The sequence below is a fragment of the Camelus ferus genome, chromosome 13 (genome assembly GCF_009834535.1).
Source record: "Camelus ferus isolate YT-003-E chromosome 13, BCGSAC_Cfer_1.0, whole genome shotgun sequence".
Classification (NCBI taxonomy): domain Eukaryota; kingdom Metazoa; phylum Chordata; class Mammalia; order Artiodactyla; family Camelidae; genus Camelus; species Camelus ferus.
Window position 1 is genome coordinate 23,951,867 of NC_045708.1, and position 18,448 is coordinate 23,970,314.

General features: G+C 50.6%; 1 protein-coding gene across 1 annotated transcript in view; it reads left to right on the forward strand.

Moving 5' to 3' along the window:
* The window catches only part of C13H1orf94 (chromosome 13 C1orf94 homolog), a 36,109-nt gene extending 18,754 nt beyond the window's left edge, over nucleotides 1–17,355 (forward strand). The window contains exons 3-7 of the mRNA XM_032494778.1: nucleotides 2,393–2,653; nucleotides 3,689–3,864; nucleotides 8,203–8,280; nucleotides 11,795–11,991; nucleotides 17,078–17,355. Coding sequence (XP_032350669.1) covers nucleotides 2,393–2,653; nucleotides 3,689–3,864; nucleotides 8,203–8,280; nucleotides 11,795–11,991; nucleotides 17,078–17,153 — 788 coding nt within the window. The 3' untranslated portion in view covers nucleotides 17,154–17,355. The remainder of the gene's footprint in view (nucleotides 1–2,392; nucleotides 2,654–3,688; nucleotides 3,865–8,202; nucleotides 8,281–11,794; nucleotides 11,992–17,077) is intronic.
* Nucleotides 17,356–18,448: the final 1,093 nt, after the last annotated feature.

Here is an 18,448-nt window from a genome sequence, read left to right on the forward strand (position 1 = left end):
TGCATCTTGTGCCTGTTCTGATCCACCTACTTGGAATGGACGGTTCTGAGAAGGCAGACTGATGGCAGTGGCATTTGGCTGCCGACAGCAGTCACTTGGAGGAGCCCAAAAGAAAAATCCCCCCAGGCTGTGAGCATGGACGGGTAACCGAGAGACACCTGTGTTGGGAGAGTCCAAACCCATCTTCCTGAGAAATAGGAGCGTGCTCACCTAGAGAACGTTCTGTGCTCTGAGCCTTGTAGGAAAGCCAAGGCCCCCGAGCTGTGGACAGAAAGCTGGACTCTGGGTCTCAGGCTGGCCTCTAGGAAACCGAGGACCCTGAGGATGATGGGCTGTATGTGTGAGAGGGTTGAGCCCTGTCTGGGGGAAGGGACGTCCCTCTCACCTTCTCCTCCAGGAGGGAGGCCTGGATGTCTCTCTGTCAGATGGGGCTGCTGGGTTGGAGGCAGTCCTGTCCCACTCACCCTGCCACCATTTCCGTCTGTCTGTATGAAAAAGTGTATGGGCAAAGGTGTGCCAAGGGGAGCTTTGCGGGGGTTTGTGTGTTTGTTAGAGAACACGTAGTGTGAGTGTGTCTGAGTGTGACCACGTGTATGTGTTTGTGTGTGTCCGTTCTGTGGGTGGAATTATGTGTGAGTGAGCCAAAGGAATGACAGGCAGGAGTGTGTGTGGGGGGGGTATATGTGTGCGTGGTGTGTGTGTGTACACAGACGTTAGAAGAGTGAGCGGCAAGCATGTTTCAGGTGACTGGAGGGGTGTGTGTGTGTGACTGCAGGTGTGTGGGCCTCTGGGGAGATGGCTATTATTAGTGGGTATTGTCATTTCAGCACAGTGGCCGGGGGCTACACTCGGCAACCAGAGGAACTCTTGGAAGAGACTCCAGGGACGTGTTTTGCAAAAAATGTTATTTTCTCCTAAATTGGCTCAGACTACAGCAGCTCTTTCCTTTGCTGGGATGGCACTTGAGGGCTGGCCCAGTCCTGCATTCTCAGCCTCAAGGCCACTGGGCTAGTGGGGCCAAGAGCTGGTGGGATGAGATCCACTTCCAACAGGGAACACTGGGCACAGGTCCTCTGATGCAGCCACTATCAGTATGATCCGAGGGGCTGGTTGTGTGTCCAGTGCCGTTTTCCAGCCAAGCTCCATGGAGATCAGGATCTCCAGGCTGGGGAAGGTGAGAAGATGCTGGGAGAGCAAGGCCCTCTTCCCTGCTTCCACCAAGCAAAGCCTGAAAAAGTTTATATGTGTATATATATTATATACTTGCATTTATATGTAATATTTATATTACATATAAATGCACATATATATTTTCCCTACTCCATACTTACTTTTGTCAGAAGAAAGAATTCTATTGCTCAGAAGGAAATAGGGGTGAAGACCCCTGCTGTGGAGGGTCCCATGATGATCCAGACAGTGTCCTCACACTGGGGGAACACCAGGTTGATGTGGAGAGAGACCTGAGCAAGGTGCCGACCACATCCAGTGACACTCTGTGTCTCTCTGATGCCTCTGTGTCTTTGCCCATAGTCACCCAGAGCCCTGGTGTAAGGCCTTGCTGAAGGCCCACTTCCTGCTGGAAGCCCTCTGACCTTCTCAGACAGGAGCTGTCTCAGCCACCCTTTTCTCCCGCTGTGTCCCTCTGTCACCTCCCGGTCCCCATCTGCCTTGTCCCGGAGCTATTTCTGGGTCTGTCTGTCTCTCCCTCCTTGTTGTGAGCTCCTGCAGGGCCAAGTCTGGCTCTGACTCATCGCAGTGTCCCCAGGACTCAGGTCAGGGCCTGGCGCTGACGAGTGTGCTGAGCATCAAAGCAGGGGTAGAATCCATGACGAGGGACCAGACTGCAGCTCAGACTGTGTGTTCTTTAGGAACGTGTTTCCCCCCACTAAACCAGGTGCTCCCCAAAGTCTAGAGCTGTGTCCAAGTCAGCTTTGTACTTCGAACCTTGGTACACCAACCTATGGAGGGTTGGAAGGAAGAAAGGGAGGAAAAAAAGAGGGAGGGAGGGAGGAAAAAAGGTAGGAGGGAAGGAAAGGAGGGAAGAAAGGGGTAAGTTGGGGAAGGGATGGTGGAAGGAAGAAAAGAAAGAAGGGAAGACAAGAAAAGAAGGGTAACTGGAAGGAAGGAAGGATGAATGGGTGGATGGAAGGAAGGTAAAAATGGATGTATAGACGGATGTACAAGTGCATGAGAGAGGAAGACCAGAATGGGCCTTGGTCATGAAGGCTACAGGGATTGGACTTGGATTGAACTTGGCTGGGAGGGAGACCCCAGAGTGATCTGAGCCTCAGGTGTGCTGTGGAGGGTCCATCCCTTAGTCCAAAAGAAGATGCTCCCCACACCCAGCTCTTGGCCCTCCCAAGTCACTGACTCAGTTTCCCTCATGCTGTAGAATGGAATCCTGGCACCAAGGAGCTGACCAAGGCTCGGGAGAGCCTCTTGCTTAGTCAGTGGACCCAGAGCCAGAAGGACCCCTTTGGTGAGGAGGGTTGCAGTGACCCCGTGGGCTCCATGTCTGTGGCCCTGCCGACCAAGAAGCCCGCATGGCCGGCTGAGAAGAACCTGCTGTATGAGTTCCTTGGGGACACCAAGAACCCGAGCGGGCAGCTGAGGCTTCGCAGCAAAGTGGAGGTGGACGGGCTGGAGCTGAAACGTAAGCTGACCCTGCCCAGGGAGAGCCTGAAGGGATTTCAGAAACTGTCATAGGCCCGGGACCAGCTCTGCCATCAGATGGCTGTCTCACCCACGAGCAAGTCACTGCCTTTCCCTGTGTGTCAGGTTTTAAACCTGTAAAATGGGGGAAGTGACTTTCTTCCTATGTCCTCTGCAGGGAATATAATTGCTAGAGAAACGCAGCTGGCTCTCAGGGGTCACGTGAGCATCACTGGTGGTCATTTTGAATATTTTATCCCCTCAAGTTGCCCAAGCAAAAGAAAAATCCATGCTTTAGTATTGTTTCTACATTGAGATTATTCACATCCTTGCTTTCTCTGCCTTGCACTCCTACAACTGTTTCAATCAAAACCCTTTTCCTCCCAAAAATATGCCCAATAAGGGGAAACTGACGCCCCATCTCTGACTCTGTAAGCCCACAGGGCGTACTGTAGAAGGAGAGAATCCAGGTTTCATAACCTGAAACAACTCAAACCAAATCTCACTCATTCAGACCAATTTTGGGTCCTACCACACTGAATTCTAATTATATGATATTTTAAACTATACATGATTCCAACATAGATGTAACAGCCTGCGCAAGGTCCTCCTCACTGCTGCAGGTACATGCCCTCGGGGGCTGCTTTGATAATTTGGTAAGAATGGCTTCCGATGGCATCACAATTGTTGGTATCAAACTGGATTCTCCTAAAGTGCTTGAAAGAATGTGGTTTTGTACGTAGGTGATCAGGTTTACTGTATTCTCGAGCTGAACTTCCTCCTTACTAGTGAGTGATGGAAAGTGACCTTCTATGCCAACTGTGCCGGGATTTTCACCCCTTCCGAATCGGCGAGATGTGAACTAAAGATATGGTCCTAGAGTTGGAAATTCACCTGAAATTTGAAGACCCCTCTGGGAGCTTAAAAGACCTGACTTCCTAGAACATTAACCCCAGAGGCAGTCATGGTGCTGAGGGCATCCTGGCCTCTCCCTCCCTCAATCATGGAAACACTCTACCTCTCCTGTGACTTACAGTTAACCCGCCAGCGACGGGGGCCGACAAGAACAACCTCAAGTACACAGGGAACGTGTTCACCCCACGCTTTGCCACCGGCTTGACCTCAGCCACCCTGAACCAGCCGCTCTGGCTCAACTTGAACTACCCACCTCTGCCCGTGCTCACAAATCCCGCCACCTTCCCACAGTGTCAGGTGAGTGAGTGTGTCTGGGGCCAGGCTCACCCATGGCCATCCACGGAGGGGCAGTGGCTTCCAGGGAGCCTAATTCACAAAGAGCCTTCGGACGCGTTAGTTCATTTCTTCACTGTGGCCACATCAGACCAAATACTTGGTACACACGCGTGCAAACACACATGCATGGGTGCGTATATTTCTCATTTTCCTTTGTCTGAATTCCGGTTCACTCTGTGCTGTGTCTTCCAGAGCTGCTTGGCTAGTTTGGGCCTGTGAAATACTTGGGCTCCCAGGAGAGGATGATGGCATACAGTCCTTGTATCCCCCCACCTCCTGTGACTTCCTTTACAGTCAGATGACATGTGTCCTGGATTACTTGGGACAATCCCAATTGAGGTCTTTTGTCCCAGCATAATTCTTAATTGCACCTGCTTTCACTCTCAAGTGTCCTGCTGTGGATGACAAATTATGTGGCCACGTCATTTAAATGACAACCCAACCGTCTCAGCTTCTCCCAGCTAAAGTGTCTTGGTGCAGTTTCTTGGTCCTGGGACTCAGAGAGAACTCAGGGCCAGACAATAAGGAATGGGTGAAACCCTTGGATGTTTTACTCACAGAACTTATTTATGCAGGGAAAATGTAATTTCTTTAGTTGGCCTATTTAATTTAATCTCCCTGAAGAGCTGCCACCCACTGGGTAGAAAGAAGAAAAAATCTAATAAATGTCCTCTCCGGTTTAAACCGTAGTCCAAACCAAGAGCTTAAAGTAGTCCTTTTAGGTAGTGCTCAGTTCCTCCAGGAAAGGTGCTAGTGTCAAAGATTCCCCAGTCTTCTGTCCCCTCCCTGGATCCTTTCCAGCATGGTGTGCCAGTGTATGGGGTGGGGACCAGGTGCTTGGGAACCTGCTGCCCCAGCCTGGCCTGGCAAAGCCTGGAGAGGGCAAAGAGAGAAGGAAATCCCCTGAAAATCATCTCATCCTGTCTCTGTGCCCCTTCCCCTGTCCTTTGGGCCCCTGTGTCATTTCCTACGTTACAACAGAGCAGCGAGTCTCACGGAGTGGGCGTCCCACGCAGAAGGTAGATCTACTCCACACAAAGCCTCTCTGCGCTGGTGCACCCGGCTTAGCCCCTGAATCTTAAATGGGGACTAAAGTAAAGGAGTTTAGCACAGTCTCTCTTTTTCTTTCCGAAGTTTTGTTTCCAAGCTTTTTTTTTTTTCTCGGTTCGCTCAAGAGAGCCCAAGTGCCCACCCCGTCCTCTCGAGGTGAGCAGTTGTAGTGAAGTGTGGCGCGCGGGAAAATCAAAGTGCACCCGTCCCATGTCTACGATTTGTTGTCCTTGCACAGGTCTGGAGAGAAATGCCCTGTTCACATACTCGTGGGTCCACCGACCCCTTCGCTGATGTTCCTCCACCCTTGCATTTGTGTGTTTGCTCACTCACACTCATCATTCGTCCACCCGCTCATGGATGGACTCCTCTTTGTATTCGTTCTTTTCATTCATTGAAGTAGTGAAAAACCCTTCCTTCACACTGACTATAGGCCAAGCATCAACTCGATCAGGGGATTCCGAGGTGACTAAGAAGCTCGGAGTCGAGTACAAGCCAGGAACAAATCAAAGGCCAGCACCGTGTGCACCCCCACCTCTGAGAGAGAAAGGATTTGCACAATTTATTTAGTGGAAACCCGTGCACTCTCAGGGCTCACCATACAAAGCTAATTCACAGTGATTTGTTTTATGAAGAGAGGATGGTGTCTCACTGCCATGTTAACTTCTACTCTCTTGACTTTTGGAGCGGGTGAGATACGGACATACTTTTCGAGCTTGAAAGTCCTTTGTCTTCAGAGATGCTGGTGTTGGCATCACAGTGCCGACCCCGAGGTTCCTGGGCCCTTGGGTCCTACGCAGCAGTTTAGACACTGAATGGGCCCAGCTAAAGTCCACTGCACACGCCGACCCTCGTGGGTGGGAACAAGGGTTGGTGTAGTTTACGTTCTCCCAGCCCCTTGTGATCGCACAATGCCACCCAGCTTCAGGACGGCTGGTCCAGTGGCCTGATATAACAAAAAGAAGGCAGGTTTTGGAATCGTCAGGCTGGGGTTTAAGGAAATTCTGCTGCTTCCAAGCTGTGTGGCCTTGGGCAAGTTAGCCAAATGCTCTGAGCCCTGGTTTCCTCACCTGTGAAATGGCCTAATAATTACAGCAGCGGCAGCAGCAAATGCTTGAGTCAGCTGTAAGGTTAATTGAATCCATGGATGAGAAAGGGCTTTGAAAAATCCAAAGCGTGATACAGATGTTGGTTTGTATTATTATTCATCCCAAATGTTCCTAGGAAGCAGGGTCAGGGAGCTCTGCAGACCTTGAGAAGACAGAGAGGAGAAATGGGGAACAGTCTATCCTGGTCTCCTTCTCTGCTTGGCGTTAGGAATAAAGATGAGGTCCCAAATCCAGTGTACTCAGAGCTCCACTGTGGAGGGTCGCAGAGCACTGGAGGACTAAGTCCCCAGCACCAAAGGGCTCCAGAGGCTCCGGGCTGCTCAGCATAAATGACCTCGGCTCCCAGTGAAGGAGGGAGCGCACGGGGGAGAGGCCTTGGCCTCAAGCAAAGAGGAGCGAATGTTTGTTCATCCTTGCTCATGATTTTACAGAGTTGCGATTTGAACAACTAGAAATACCTTCCAAGTCGTGCAGTGTCGCTCACACTGATGACTCCTGAAAATCCACCCAGGACAGAGCGGGTCGTAGATCCTGGGTGTGGGGAGGATGGTGGCCTGGGGAGCTGGCTGTGGACAGCAGAGTGGGGAGGGAGTGAAACCGAGGAGGGACACTGAGAACCTGGCCCTGGAGCTGAGGGCTGGGAACAGGCATGGCGGCCCCATCCAGCTGACTCCTCTGTCCTGGTTCAGGTCACGGTTGGGGTCACAGAGCCCAGACTGTGGTCATGGTGGTGAGTGGGGCTGCCCTGGGCTGCAGGACTTGAAGGAAAGGGGGCAAGTGCACTGGTTTCAGGTGAAGGGGTTGGTGGGAGTCGGGGAGGCCCAGCCACGGTCAAGTGTCAGGTACACGGGAGCAGAGAGCAAGGAGGCTCTGAGAGGATGTGCGCTCTTGGAGATCTGGAAGATGGGCACCAGGAGACCTGGGGGACTTCCCAGGCCCCTGCAGCAGGGATGCAAAGCCTTTTATGAGGAGGCTTTGGGCTCTGAGGAAGTTGTCAAGGGCATAGTGTCAGCCATCAACACTTTGACAACTGGCACAAGCTGAACCTAGAATGGAGGCAGTGTCTTGGGGTGCAGAATCTTCTGCAAAAACATATGGTCTGAGGGATGCTTTGGGTTTTGGACTGTATCTTATGGGGTAACTAACTGGATTGGCAGGTAGAGGTAGTCTGGGACTGGAGGGGTCATGGGCTGACCCCACCCACAGGAGCAGTTCTGCTGTGCGTGTGCGCGTGTGTGCATGAGCGTACACGTGGACATGTAAGGCCACGTGGGACAGAGTTGTGTGGTTTCTACTTCCCACTGGGCTGAGCTGCCAGACAGCCTCTTCAAGTGGAGGGCGTGGGGTTGGGGGAGCAGTGAGAGATGGTAAAAATACCTAACTTGCAGAATCCTTGTTATGTGCTGTGCACTGTTCTAAGCGCTTTGAGTGGAGGAACTCATTTATCTTCACATCATTCCTCCTCGTCAGGTACAGACACAGGTGTACGTGTGGGCACATAGACGCACAGCAGCAGAGACCCAAACGCATACGCCCAGGCTCACAGCTGCACATTTGTGCACAGAAACCCACAGCTCCAGACACAAATGGAAGCACACGTGCAGATGCGCTGAAATAAACATGGAGGCAAGCTAGCACACATGTACGCGGATGCACACTGGCACCTCATGTCTTAGGGCAGGAATGGGGTTTGGGGAAAGGCACATGGAAAAAGGGTAAAGATAGCAACAAAGATAACTTGACTATTGTCACAGGCTTTACATGCTGAACACACATCATTTTACAGACAAGAGAAAAGATGCTCAGAGAGGCAAAGTGATTTGCCCAAGATCACACAGCCACTAAAGGGCAGATCTGGGATTCAAGAGGCAGGCAGGTTCCTGAAGCTCTTATCTTAAATATTCACTGAAAAGGCTGTGAATCCTGCTCACCAGGGGCTTCCTGTGTGGTCTGAGTTGTGCTGGCTCGACCTGATTCCAGCTGGACTAGGCAGCTAGAGGGTCTAGCCAGCAGTGTGGTGGGATGGGCTCAGCTGTCTGGAGACCCTGGCAAATGAGCTGGAAGCTGAGCTGAGTGGCTGCTGCTCTCTGGCTGGGAGCCCGTTGCCCCATGGCGCTGAGCCTCCCCCTTCTCTCCCCAGGGCCTGTACCCACAGCGGGCAGCCCGGATGCCTTATCAGCAGACCCTGCACCCCCAGCTGGGAGGTTACTCCCGACAGGTGAGTACATGACTTCTTCACCTCTGAACCAGCTCCACAAAGGTCTGCAGGTTAGAAGGACATCTGTTCCCTTGCCTTTGTCCAGCTGGTCACCCCCTATAATTACTGGCCCACCCTTGACCCCAGATCACAGACACAAACACCAACATGGGTGTAGAAACAAACCAGTGTCCTCAGGTGACTATAAAAGCTGGTGCTTACAGAGCCCCTACTGTGTGCCAGGCCCTTCTCTAAGGGCCTTGCCTGCGTTAATTTAACCTTCAGAACCACCCTATGGGGTAGATTAGAGGTGAAGAAACCGAGACACAGAGAGATTAAATAATTTGTCCAAGGTTATCAAGGTAACACATGTTAGCTTTTGCTGTGGCAACAAACAGCCTCAATATCTTCAAGACTTTCAGCAATAAAATATTTAATTTTCACCCACAGTCGACAGGTGGGCTGAACTGGACTGGGACTGGGTTCAAGCCTGTTCCACGCGTCCTCGTTTTGGGCTCGTGCTGAAGATACAGTAGTTCTTGCTGTGCTGGGTGGCTGGAGTGCCGGAGGGCCAGGCAGAAACACCTCTGGGAGGCCCAGCTTAGACCCTGGATGTAGTGATGGGTGCCCGCCTTCCACCAGCCAAAGCAAATCACGTGGCCTTGCCCAGCATTGGTGGGGCCGGGAAGTTATCCCTTCCAAGCCAGTTTGTCAGTTAAAACACAGACACCTAATTCAATTTAAATTTCAGATAAACAGTGAATAAAATTTTAGTAGAGCTATGTCTGAAATACAGCATGGATCATACCTACCTGAAACAATATTTTGCTGTTTTTCTGAAATTCAGCTTTAATTGGGTGTTATATTTTGGTTTGCTAAATCTGCCCCCCCCCCATGCCCATGGGTAAGTCATTGATCAATATCTACTTGACAGTGACACAAAAGCAGAACTGGGATTTGACCTTGGGCAGCCTGGCTTCAGGGTCCATGTCCCCCCCCCACCCCTTAACTGGTTTACTGCTTTTTGTGTACAGATACACAAAAATATAGTATCAAAGTAAAGCAGCAGAGACAAAAATACTAATACACACTCAGACACAAATAAAGATACAATTACATGCATGTGGCTCAGCTGCATGTACACACAAAACACAGAACAGCAGGTCCTGAGACAGTGACACCCTGGGGCAGGGATGGAGGTGTGAGGGAAGGAGCTGAGAACTGGCCGCATTCTCGGTCTGGCCGTGCACCTTCGCGTACAGACCCCACACTCACACCCACAGACTCCTCGGCCTCTCCTCTCTCCCTGGGGAGCCCTACCCTTTCTCTGAGAAGCACAGAACGTCCCCGTTGGCAGAGGAGGGCGCAGGGGTGTAGGCTGCCCTGTTACGTGGGCTGGTCCTGCTCTTTCAGCAGGAGGAGCTTTGCGTCCTGCGATGACGTAAGCGTGAGGCAGGCTCGCAGAATCTCAGCGCGTCCACTCTGCCCCACGAGCAGTGACTCCGTCCGCCTAGCTCCAAAGTGGATGCTTTTAGACAAAGTTATGTATGTGCATATGTTTGAAAAAGTAATACAAAAACATGGTCCAAAATTTGCAGAATCTTAGAGGCAATCACTGTTCCTGGTGTCTTCGGTACCCTTGCTGTTTATACGTATCGATACAAGCATTTTACACAGATGTGGTATTCTGGGCACGCTGCTCTATCATTGCTTCTGTGAGCAGAGTGTATTTTGGAGATGATTCCAGAGCCCTGTGCACAGCTCTGTTTTATGGGTTTTATCAGTGACATGTGGTTTAGGGTGCATCTTTGAGTAAAGCTTGTATAAGCTCTGGGACCTGCATCTTCTCTTTCATGTCAGTTTCCTCGCAGGTCCAGGTCCCCCTCCCCCAACTGTGAAAACCAGGCACATTTTCTGCCACGCTGACCCACGGGTGTCTGTCCTGGGAGATGCCTTCCTGGGTTCTCTCCGTGAACTCTGGACGCTTTCTGACCTTTAGCTCATCCTCTTGGGGTTTCAATGCCCGTGTCCAGCATTAGCAGGTCCTACATGTCCACTAAGGGAAAGATGGGGAAGGCAGGAGGGAGGGGCTCAGGCTTTCAGGAGGAACAAGCATAGAGGTACGGGTCAGAGCCACGGGCTCTGGGCTCACCCCACTGGGATTCCGACAAAACTCAGACACTTGAAACACTGAGCAAGTTGCTTAACTTCTCCGAACCTCAGTTTCCTCATCTCTAAAATGGCCCTACCTCCCAGGGCTGTTTGGAGTTTAATTGAGAGAATCCAGAGGAAGGGTCTGGAGTACCCCAAGCACTTAATAAGTGCTAGCCTTTGTCATCTTTTTAAATTATATAAGAACGTGCAGGATGAGAGAGGGCTGTCAGCACACTGAACCCCTGAGCAGCTTGGACCTCAGACTCTTACTGTTAAAATGGAAATCTAGAAATTTCCCCAGTTTTGACCAAAACACACAGGAGGTTGGATGTCAGCTCCACACAAGACATTCAGAGCTGTCAGTGGTAGAATCCAGTGCTCATGATGTAATGAGCTCCCCATCATCTTATGTATTCAAACAGACACTTAGTAGTTTCTTCTTTCCTCGCTGCCCCCTCCTCTCCCTTTCCTGCACTCATTCATTTAACACATGTTTATTGAGCAGCTACTGTGTGGCATTGTCTTAGGGCTGAGGATAAGTCAGTAAATAAGACAGATGGGGTCCCTGCCTTGCCAGAGGCAAGATAGTGGAAGCCCTGCTTCTCAGTGGGGGTCTGATCCAGGAAGTCTCAGAAACCCAGTGAGTTCCTATTTTCTCTAGGGTTTGAGCTGAATGCCGTTGCCTCTTGTCCACTCACCCTGTCCAGCACTGTAACCACCAGCCATGTGTAGCTATTTAAATTTAAATCAATTAAAATTCAGTAAAATTTAAAATTCAATCACACTAGCCCCATTTCAAGGGCTCGATAAGCACACTTGTGTCTGATGGCTACCATATTGCACCATGCAGACACAGAAGATTTCCATCATCCATCACCGGAGTTTCCACAGGGCAGGGCTGTCTTGGACTTGGAGTCTGGTGAGATCCTGAGCTAGAAGCCAGGAATGTATAAATCTCAACAGCCTTTACTGAGATAGTAAAAAACTTAAAAATGAGCAGGTGGTTATTGACCAAGGGGAAGGTAGGGGAAAAGGAATGGACATGATGGAAGTCATATTCATTGGTTGTTTATTATATGCCAGTCTCTCTACATATGTCAGCTGACTCAACCCCCAAACAATGGAGATAGTGTTTGCCCATTTTATAGATAAGGAAACTGAGGCTCAGATAAATGAAATAACTTGCCTGTCTCACATTCAAGAGCTGGGTCCTATGCTTTTTCCAGCTCAACACATTGCCTTCTATGCACCTCATAGCAACTGAGGGGCACAGGGGCTGAGGGGTGGGGGCTAGGGCTAGGGTTAGGGCTGGGGAACTGTGACGTTTGGGAGCAGTGGGCATTGCTGGACCAAGCCCCTCTCCTCTCTCTCTGCCCTGCAGGTGACACCATACAGTCCACAGCAGATGGGACAGCAGGTTTTCCACTCTTCCTACACGCCCCTGCTGGGCTACATCCCCTTCGTCCAGCCCAACTATCCGTACTCTCAGAGGACGCCGCAAAAGCTGTCCAGCAATCCCCGAGACCCTTCCCCCATGGCAGGAGATGGGCCGCAGTGCCTCTTCCCCCAGGCGTTCAGGTGAGTCTTCAGCCCACACTGGAAGTCCAGTTTGTCTCCAGGAAGCCTCCAAACAGGGGAGGTGGGTGCTTGGGGCCCCCTGGGTGTTTCTTGGTACGTATGTCCCATGGCTGTGGGGAGGGGAGACCTTATGCCTGGGTCCAGAGACTGGGTCCTGGATTCCAGAATCTGATGTGAGGTGAACCTGATCTGAATCTGGTGGGGCCCTTTTGGAGGCCCATTTTGGGGCTGGGGGTGCTAGAGTCTGGTGCAGAAACACAGCTGCGTGGTCAGGAATAGATGGGGACACCACCCACAGCAGGTGGCAGGTCGTGGAGCATGGCGAATATGCCCTTACCCACTTGCTTGGTTCACAGCCAGACATGGCCAGGTAATCCTCTTACAGCTCTCTCCCCTGCTTACCGCATCCTGAGCGCCTCGCCAGGCTCCTCTCTCGAACATCCCAAGGACTCCGTGACTGGTGCTGCCGAAGGGCCCCCCGTTGCTTATCAGGCTGCTCACACTTTCCACCCAAAGTACCCCAAACAGCAGAGGAGGGGGGCTGAGCAGCAAACAGCCAACACAAACTCAACATTTTGGCTGGAAATTGCACACAAACTTTACGTGCTAGTCAGTAAGAAATGTCTGTTGTTTTACTGTAACAACGCACAGTGGCTCATTCTCACCCACCATCTCTTCACTACTGATGCTCTGAGATGCAGGCAGTGCCCTGTCATTCCTGAGAATCCAAGTGCCTGGGGGCACACCCCGGGGAATGTGTGCCCTGTTTGAGAACCTCCATTTATAGGATAAGGACCAAATTCCCCAACTGGACATCGATTTCCTTCCTCCCCATCACTGCCCCTCACTGCAGTGTCTGCAGGTGCCCCGGACTCTTACCCCTTCAATCAGTGTTTCCCCGAATGTCTTGTTAAAGGGGATAAATGCTAGAAAGAGGTTTCTACAGTCAGATCTGTTTGGGAAAAGAAAGGTGGAAACAGAGATATACAATTTCTTAACTGTTGGAATTCACAGATTATTTAATTTCCTAGGGTGCCTGGAGAACATTCAAGAAGGTGATTGATTGTATCATTTGAACATAAAACCCATGACCCCTTGTTTCTTTTTCTCTCCTTTTTCTCTTCCTCCTTCCCTCCTTCCCTCCCTCCCTTCCTCCTGCCCTCCCTTCCTCCCTCCCTCCCAATCCTTTCTCTCCTTCCCTTTTATTGTAGAGTACATCATGGTGTTTCACCAACACACTGTTGAAAGCTCTGTCTCAATTCACATAGTTACGATGAATTTAGCCTGTAGGGGACCATCGATGAATAGGATGTGTTTCTCCCTTCCGAGGCTGAGAGCGGATGAGAAGGGGGAGCAGTGATGTTAGTGCCCTGACAAAGTGAAGGCCATCGATGTGGCCCAAGGACAGAGGAGGGATCCCTGCTGGGTGAACAGTGAGGGCTGCAGGAAGGGGAGGAACCTGGTTGAAGTACTAGATTTATCCCTGAAAAAGGTGGAAAATAGGAAAAGGAAGGTTAAGCTTGGATGATTAAAGGCTGTGACTGGTGGGCCTGGGGATCCAGTGCAGATCTGTGAACGTCAGACTGAACTGATGGGATGGAGGGGAGACTATACGCAGGAGAGGGTGGAGTCTGGAGGTGACTGTAGAGTCTGTAGGAGTGGTTCTCACCTCCCTGGAGGCAACTGCACAGGGAAGGCAGCCTACCTGCAGGCTGGCAAGCTCCCTGCTTCCATGCTGTGACTCCGGGCTCAAGGTAAGAGAGACTCTCTGGAGAAGCCAGAGCTGGCTGCACTTGGAAGGGAGTGTGGTCCCAAGGTCTCATCGGTCAGCGGTTGGGCCGCACTGATTGGGAGCAGTGAGAGCTGAGGGTTGAGACCTGGCCTCTGGCTGTCTTCAGAGGGGCAAGGAGGGGAAATAGAGCGAGCAGGAGACTGAGGAAGGAGCAGTCTTAGAAGTGGGAGAGGGCCTGGGGACACCGAGGGCAAAGGAGGAGGGTGATGGGGAGGAGTAGCGATCAGCAGAGGGGAATGGTGGCCTGAGAGTTTAGGAAGACCAGGAAAGTGAGGCCGGAAGATGGAGGCCCGTGTCCCCCAAAGGGATGATTGTTCACACAGAGTAATTTGTTGAGCCTCTTCCATGTGCCTGGCACTACTCTGGTTACTGGAGTGAACAGGACCAAGTGCTTCCCTCTGCCCTGCCAGGAGGAGAAATAGACAATATGGAAATCAGCAAACATCATACATGTCAGGTGCCGGGGAGGAGGGCTGGAGAGGATGACGGGACGTCTCTTGAGCCAAGATCTGAATGAAATGTGAGGATGAATCATGCATAAATATGGATGATGAGCACTCTGGGCAGAAAGAAGAGAAATACAGTGTCCCCAGGATAGGAGGTATATCTGGGGCACAAGGAGTGGGGGAGAGAGAGTGGGCAGAACCAAAGTTGGAGAGGTGGCAGGGCCAGACTAGGCAGAGCCTGGTAGGCGTGGAAGGAAGAGCAGGGAGAAGCCATCAATGCTCCGAGGTTCTCTGTGTAAGGAAGATGACTCGACCAACATACGAAGAGTGGACTGTGAAGTAAGAGCTGGTGGAGGGAACCAGAGGAGGAGCCTTTATAGCTATCCAAGCAGGAGGTGCTGGGGGCGTAGACGGGGACAGTGACCATGGTGGGGAGACAAGAGAAGAGAGCTGGAGTGTTAATTTTCTTGGTAGAATTGACTGGACTTGATGATGACTGGATGCAGAATGAAGAAAAGAGAGGAGTCAATCATGACTCTTAGGTTTTTGACCAGTGTCCGGATAAGCGGCAATTCCAAGCTACTAAGGTCCAGATGACGAGAGCAAAGATCTGCTGATCAGGAGTTTGGTTTTGGATATGGAAAGTCTGAGATGCCTGTTAGACACATGAGTGGAGCTGTTGATAGGCAGGTGGATATATGGGTCTGGGGCTCAGGGGAGAGTTTGGGGCTGGTAATATAAGTTTGGGAATCATTAGCATATAGATACTATTTAAAGGCATGGGATGGGACGAGATCGCCCAGGGAGTAGATGTACCCAGAGAAGAGGAGAGGCCCAAGGACTGAGCCCTGGGCACCAACACGTAGAGAGGCTGGGGAGATGTGGAGGAACCAGCAAAAGGTCTAAGAGGTGGGAGAGAAAATAGGAGGCTGTGGAGTGCAGGAAGCCAGGTGAAGAGAGGGAGGGATCACACCATGAGAATAACACCTGGGCGCCGTAGGATGGAGCGTGGAAACGCTGAGCACAGTGGTGGTGCTGGGGGCTACAGTCGTGCTGCAGAGGCTGCCCTGGACAGGGAGGGAGGCACAGAAGAGAACCAAGAGACTAAACCACATGAAGTGGGAGAGGAAGGAGCAGGTCACCTCCATGTTCTCAGGGAGGAAGGACGGGAGCCCTCCCTGCCCTCTTCATACAGCCATTGGGGTAAGATAACTGTACAACTTATCTTCCAAACAGTAATCAGTTTGAGAGTTAAAAAAGAACATAAATAATAATGACACTGGAAATACCAGTGTAGAAACTGTCCCAGGCCAACTAGGACAGTTCACTATGCTCAAGAGGCAGTTCAAGCTCCTCCTCCTCCTCCAGGAAGTATTCCTTGATAGCTGTAGTCCACATGGATTGCCCAGCTCCCTGACCCTCTGGTGTATGTCCTGTCCAGACCATGCCCTTGGCAGCTGATCTGACAAGAAGTTCTAAAGCTGAAGGGCTCAGATGTGTGGGGTGTGGCAATCTGATAGGAGGTATGTCATGAGTAATTTGTTCCCAGTGATTATTAAATAGTTAAGAATGTGTTGTAGCCTTTATTTTATAAATCAGAGTGGAATTCAGAGTATACGTATAATAACATCACTTTCAATCATTTCTTTTCCAGTATGATTTTTGAAAAAGAGCAAAAGAGGTGGGGTTACCACTGGCATTAATTGCTTATCTGGTTCCTACCTTTTGTCAGGTCCTGGGCTGGGTGCTGGGTGTAAAATGGTGAACAGTCCAAAAAATGTCCCGCTCTCATGGAATTTATTTTAGTGAGGAGGGAATCAAACAACCCCAAGCCTAGCTTGTCCACGGCCGCTCACAGTGACCAGCAGATCCCGACACCAGCTGAGGCATTAGAAATTAATGCGATGGTTTGTTCCCATTGCTTCTACCTTGCTCCCCACCCCCTCCTTTTTGTTTCATCAGTTCATGGGAGGGCGCCGCGAACGTGAGCATCTGTAATATGCATCTGCCCAGCAGAAAAGTGGCTGAGAATCCCTGGATTAGACTAAATCTAGCCGTTGGCTCTGCCGCAATTTGTATGGAGCTCCGTTCCATTCATTCAAAGTATCCTAGCAGATGGGGAAAGAGATTGCAATAGGATACCAGAAGTGTGAGTAAACGATTCCATCTGGAGAGGTCAGGGAAGGCTTCACAGAGGAGATGACTTCTGAACTCTCATTTGAAGTATGAATAGCAGTGTGCTGGGGAGAAAAAGCGGCAGCGTGTGTATTTCTGCTCTTGGAGGGTGAGGCTCAAATCTTCTTGCCTCTTCCTCCCCCAGGGGTCTGGCAAAGTCCCATGCACCCAGCAATGCCTCAGTGCTCGCTTCTCGGCCAGCCTGGTGTGGAACTGGAGAGCCTGACTTAGCTTGGTGCTGAGAAGGGGAGAAAGAGCCCTAGGATCGTGCGGGATCTCACACTGGGACGTGGCCCTGAGTTCTCCCATGTTGTACAATTTTCTGAGGGACCCACAAGGTCCTCTAAGGCCAGTAGAGTGGCCGTAGGTCCACAGGTAAGGTGCTCAGATCTGGAGAGGCTCCCTCGTCTATGGTCCTGGAGAGAGTATAAGCCTGGGAGAAATGGTCCCTACAGGCCGCCATCCTGACCTAACTAAGTGGCAGAAGCTCTTTATTGTCCTCTGGTTGTATCATTTTAATATTTTATTTTTTTGTTATTGCTAAAACTTTCAGCTTCCAAGCCTGTCCTGATCTTCCCCATCTCTGACAGCCACAAAATGAATATTTTCCTTTTCCCAATATCTCGGCTGAAGTCAGGAATTTCATCATGACATGCGTTTCTTTCTCTTCCAGGTTCGGCTCGACGTCTGGTGGCCCCCTGATGAACAGCCCCTATTTCTCCTCCAGTGGGAACGGCATAAATTTTTAGATCTCCGTCTCATCCCCCTCCTCCTGCCTTAGCCCCGGGATCGGGACTAAGGGCTCTCCAGGATTCTGGGTTCTGCAACAGCTTGGTGTGAAGTTTGGAAAACCAAGATTCCGACCAGGTCGCAGTCAGAAAACAGCAAGACCAGATGCATCTCTCGACCAGCACTCACACACACAGCCTCCCCTGCCACACGCGGCACAAACCACACACACACACCCCCCTCGTATTCATACTCACTTGCTCAACCACATATGCATCTGTATTTAGCTAACATGAGTGATTTTTGTTTTTGTTGTTGTTGGTAAAATAGAAGTAAGACACTTAATTTTAGAAAGTTTGTATCTTATGATAAAAGTATGAGCTGCTTGAAATGGAACATGCCCATTTATTTTCTGTGATGTTCTGCGTAATCTTCCCTGCTTCTTTTCCCCACGAGACTCAGCGTTTACCGGGGACCTAAAGAGAGACCACAGGCTGCCATCCTCCAAGTGATGCTCTCTAAATAATGGACCCCAGGGATCATAAACTTGAGGGCTTATCTCTCCCCTTCTGTGATCCACTCACTTCTCAACAGCCCAGTTTATGCAACTCAGGAATGGATGTAAAAGAGATGCACCCTCCTCTGCCCAATCCAGGTGGTAGTTTTATAGACAAAGTCTCTCTTGGGCAGAAGATGGGAAAATGTGCCTGCAAATCAATTCCAAATATAATTCTAGATGTGACAGACTATTTTTAGTGACTGTACCTCAGTGCCCAAGCTAGAGGTCAACCTCAAAACTGCCCCTAATGGTCCTGTCCCTGGACCATTCTCAATCAGCTTTTATCAGTGACTTGAATAAGGACATTGAGAGCATCTTGATCACATTTATGGAGGACACAAATCTGAGAAGAGGAGATGGCCTGAGTCAGTGGTACACATGTCCTTTAACGCTCCCGTTCTACACAGGCATCGTTAAGCAGCTATTCTCCTGAGTCTGGACAAAGCCACAGAATCATTCTCCCTATGGTGGTCCACGCAGCCAACATGATCAGGGATGGTCTATGAAATGAAACTCAAGTGCAATCCTTTGGCAAACCCTAACATGATGAAAATAAACAAAGTTAATGTAATGACCTCCTCTCGGGTCTAAAAAATGAACCACGCACTTACAGGTGGACCAACTTTGTCAGTTCTAAGTTGCTCTATTGCCACCCCTGTACCTGAAAGCTCCAGACCTCCCTGGCCGAGGCCAGTGAGAGCCAGGGCTGGGGAACATTAGGAGCCCAATCCTGACTGCGATGAGAGGCTAGGGGTC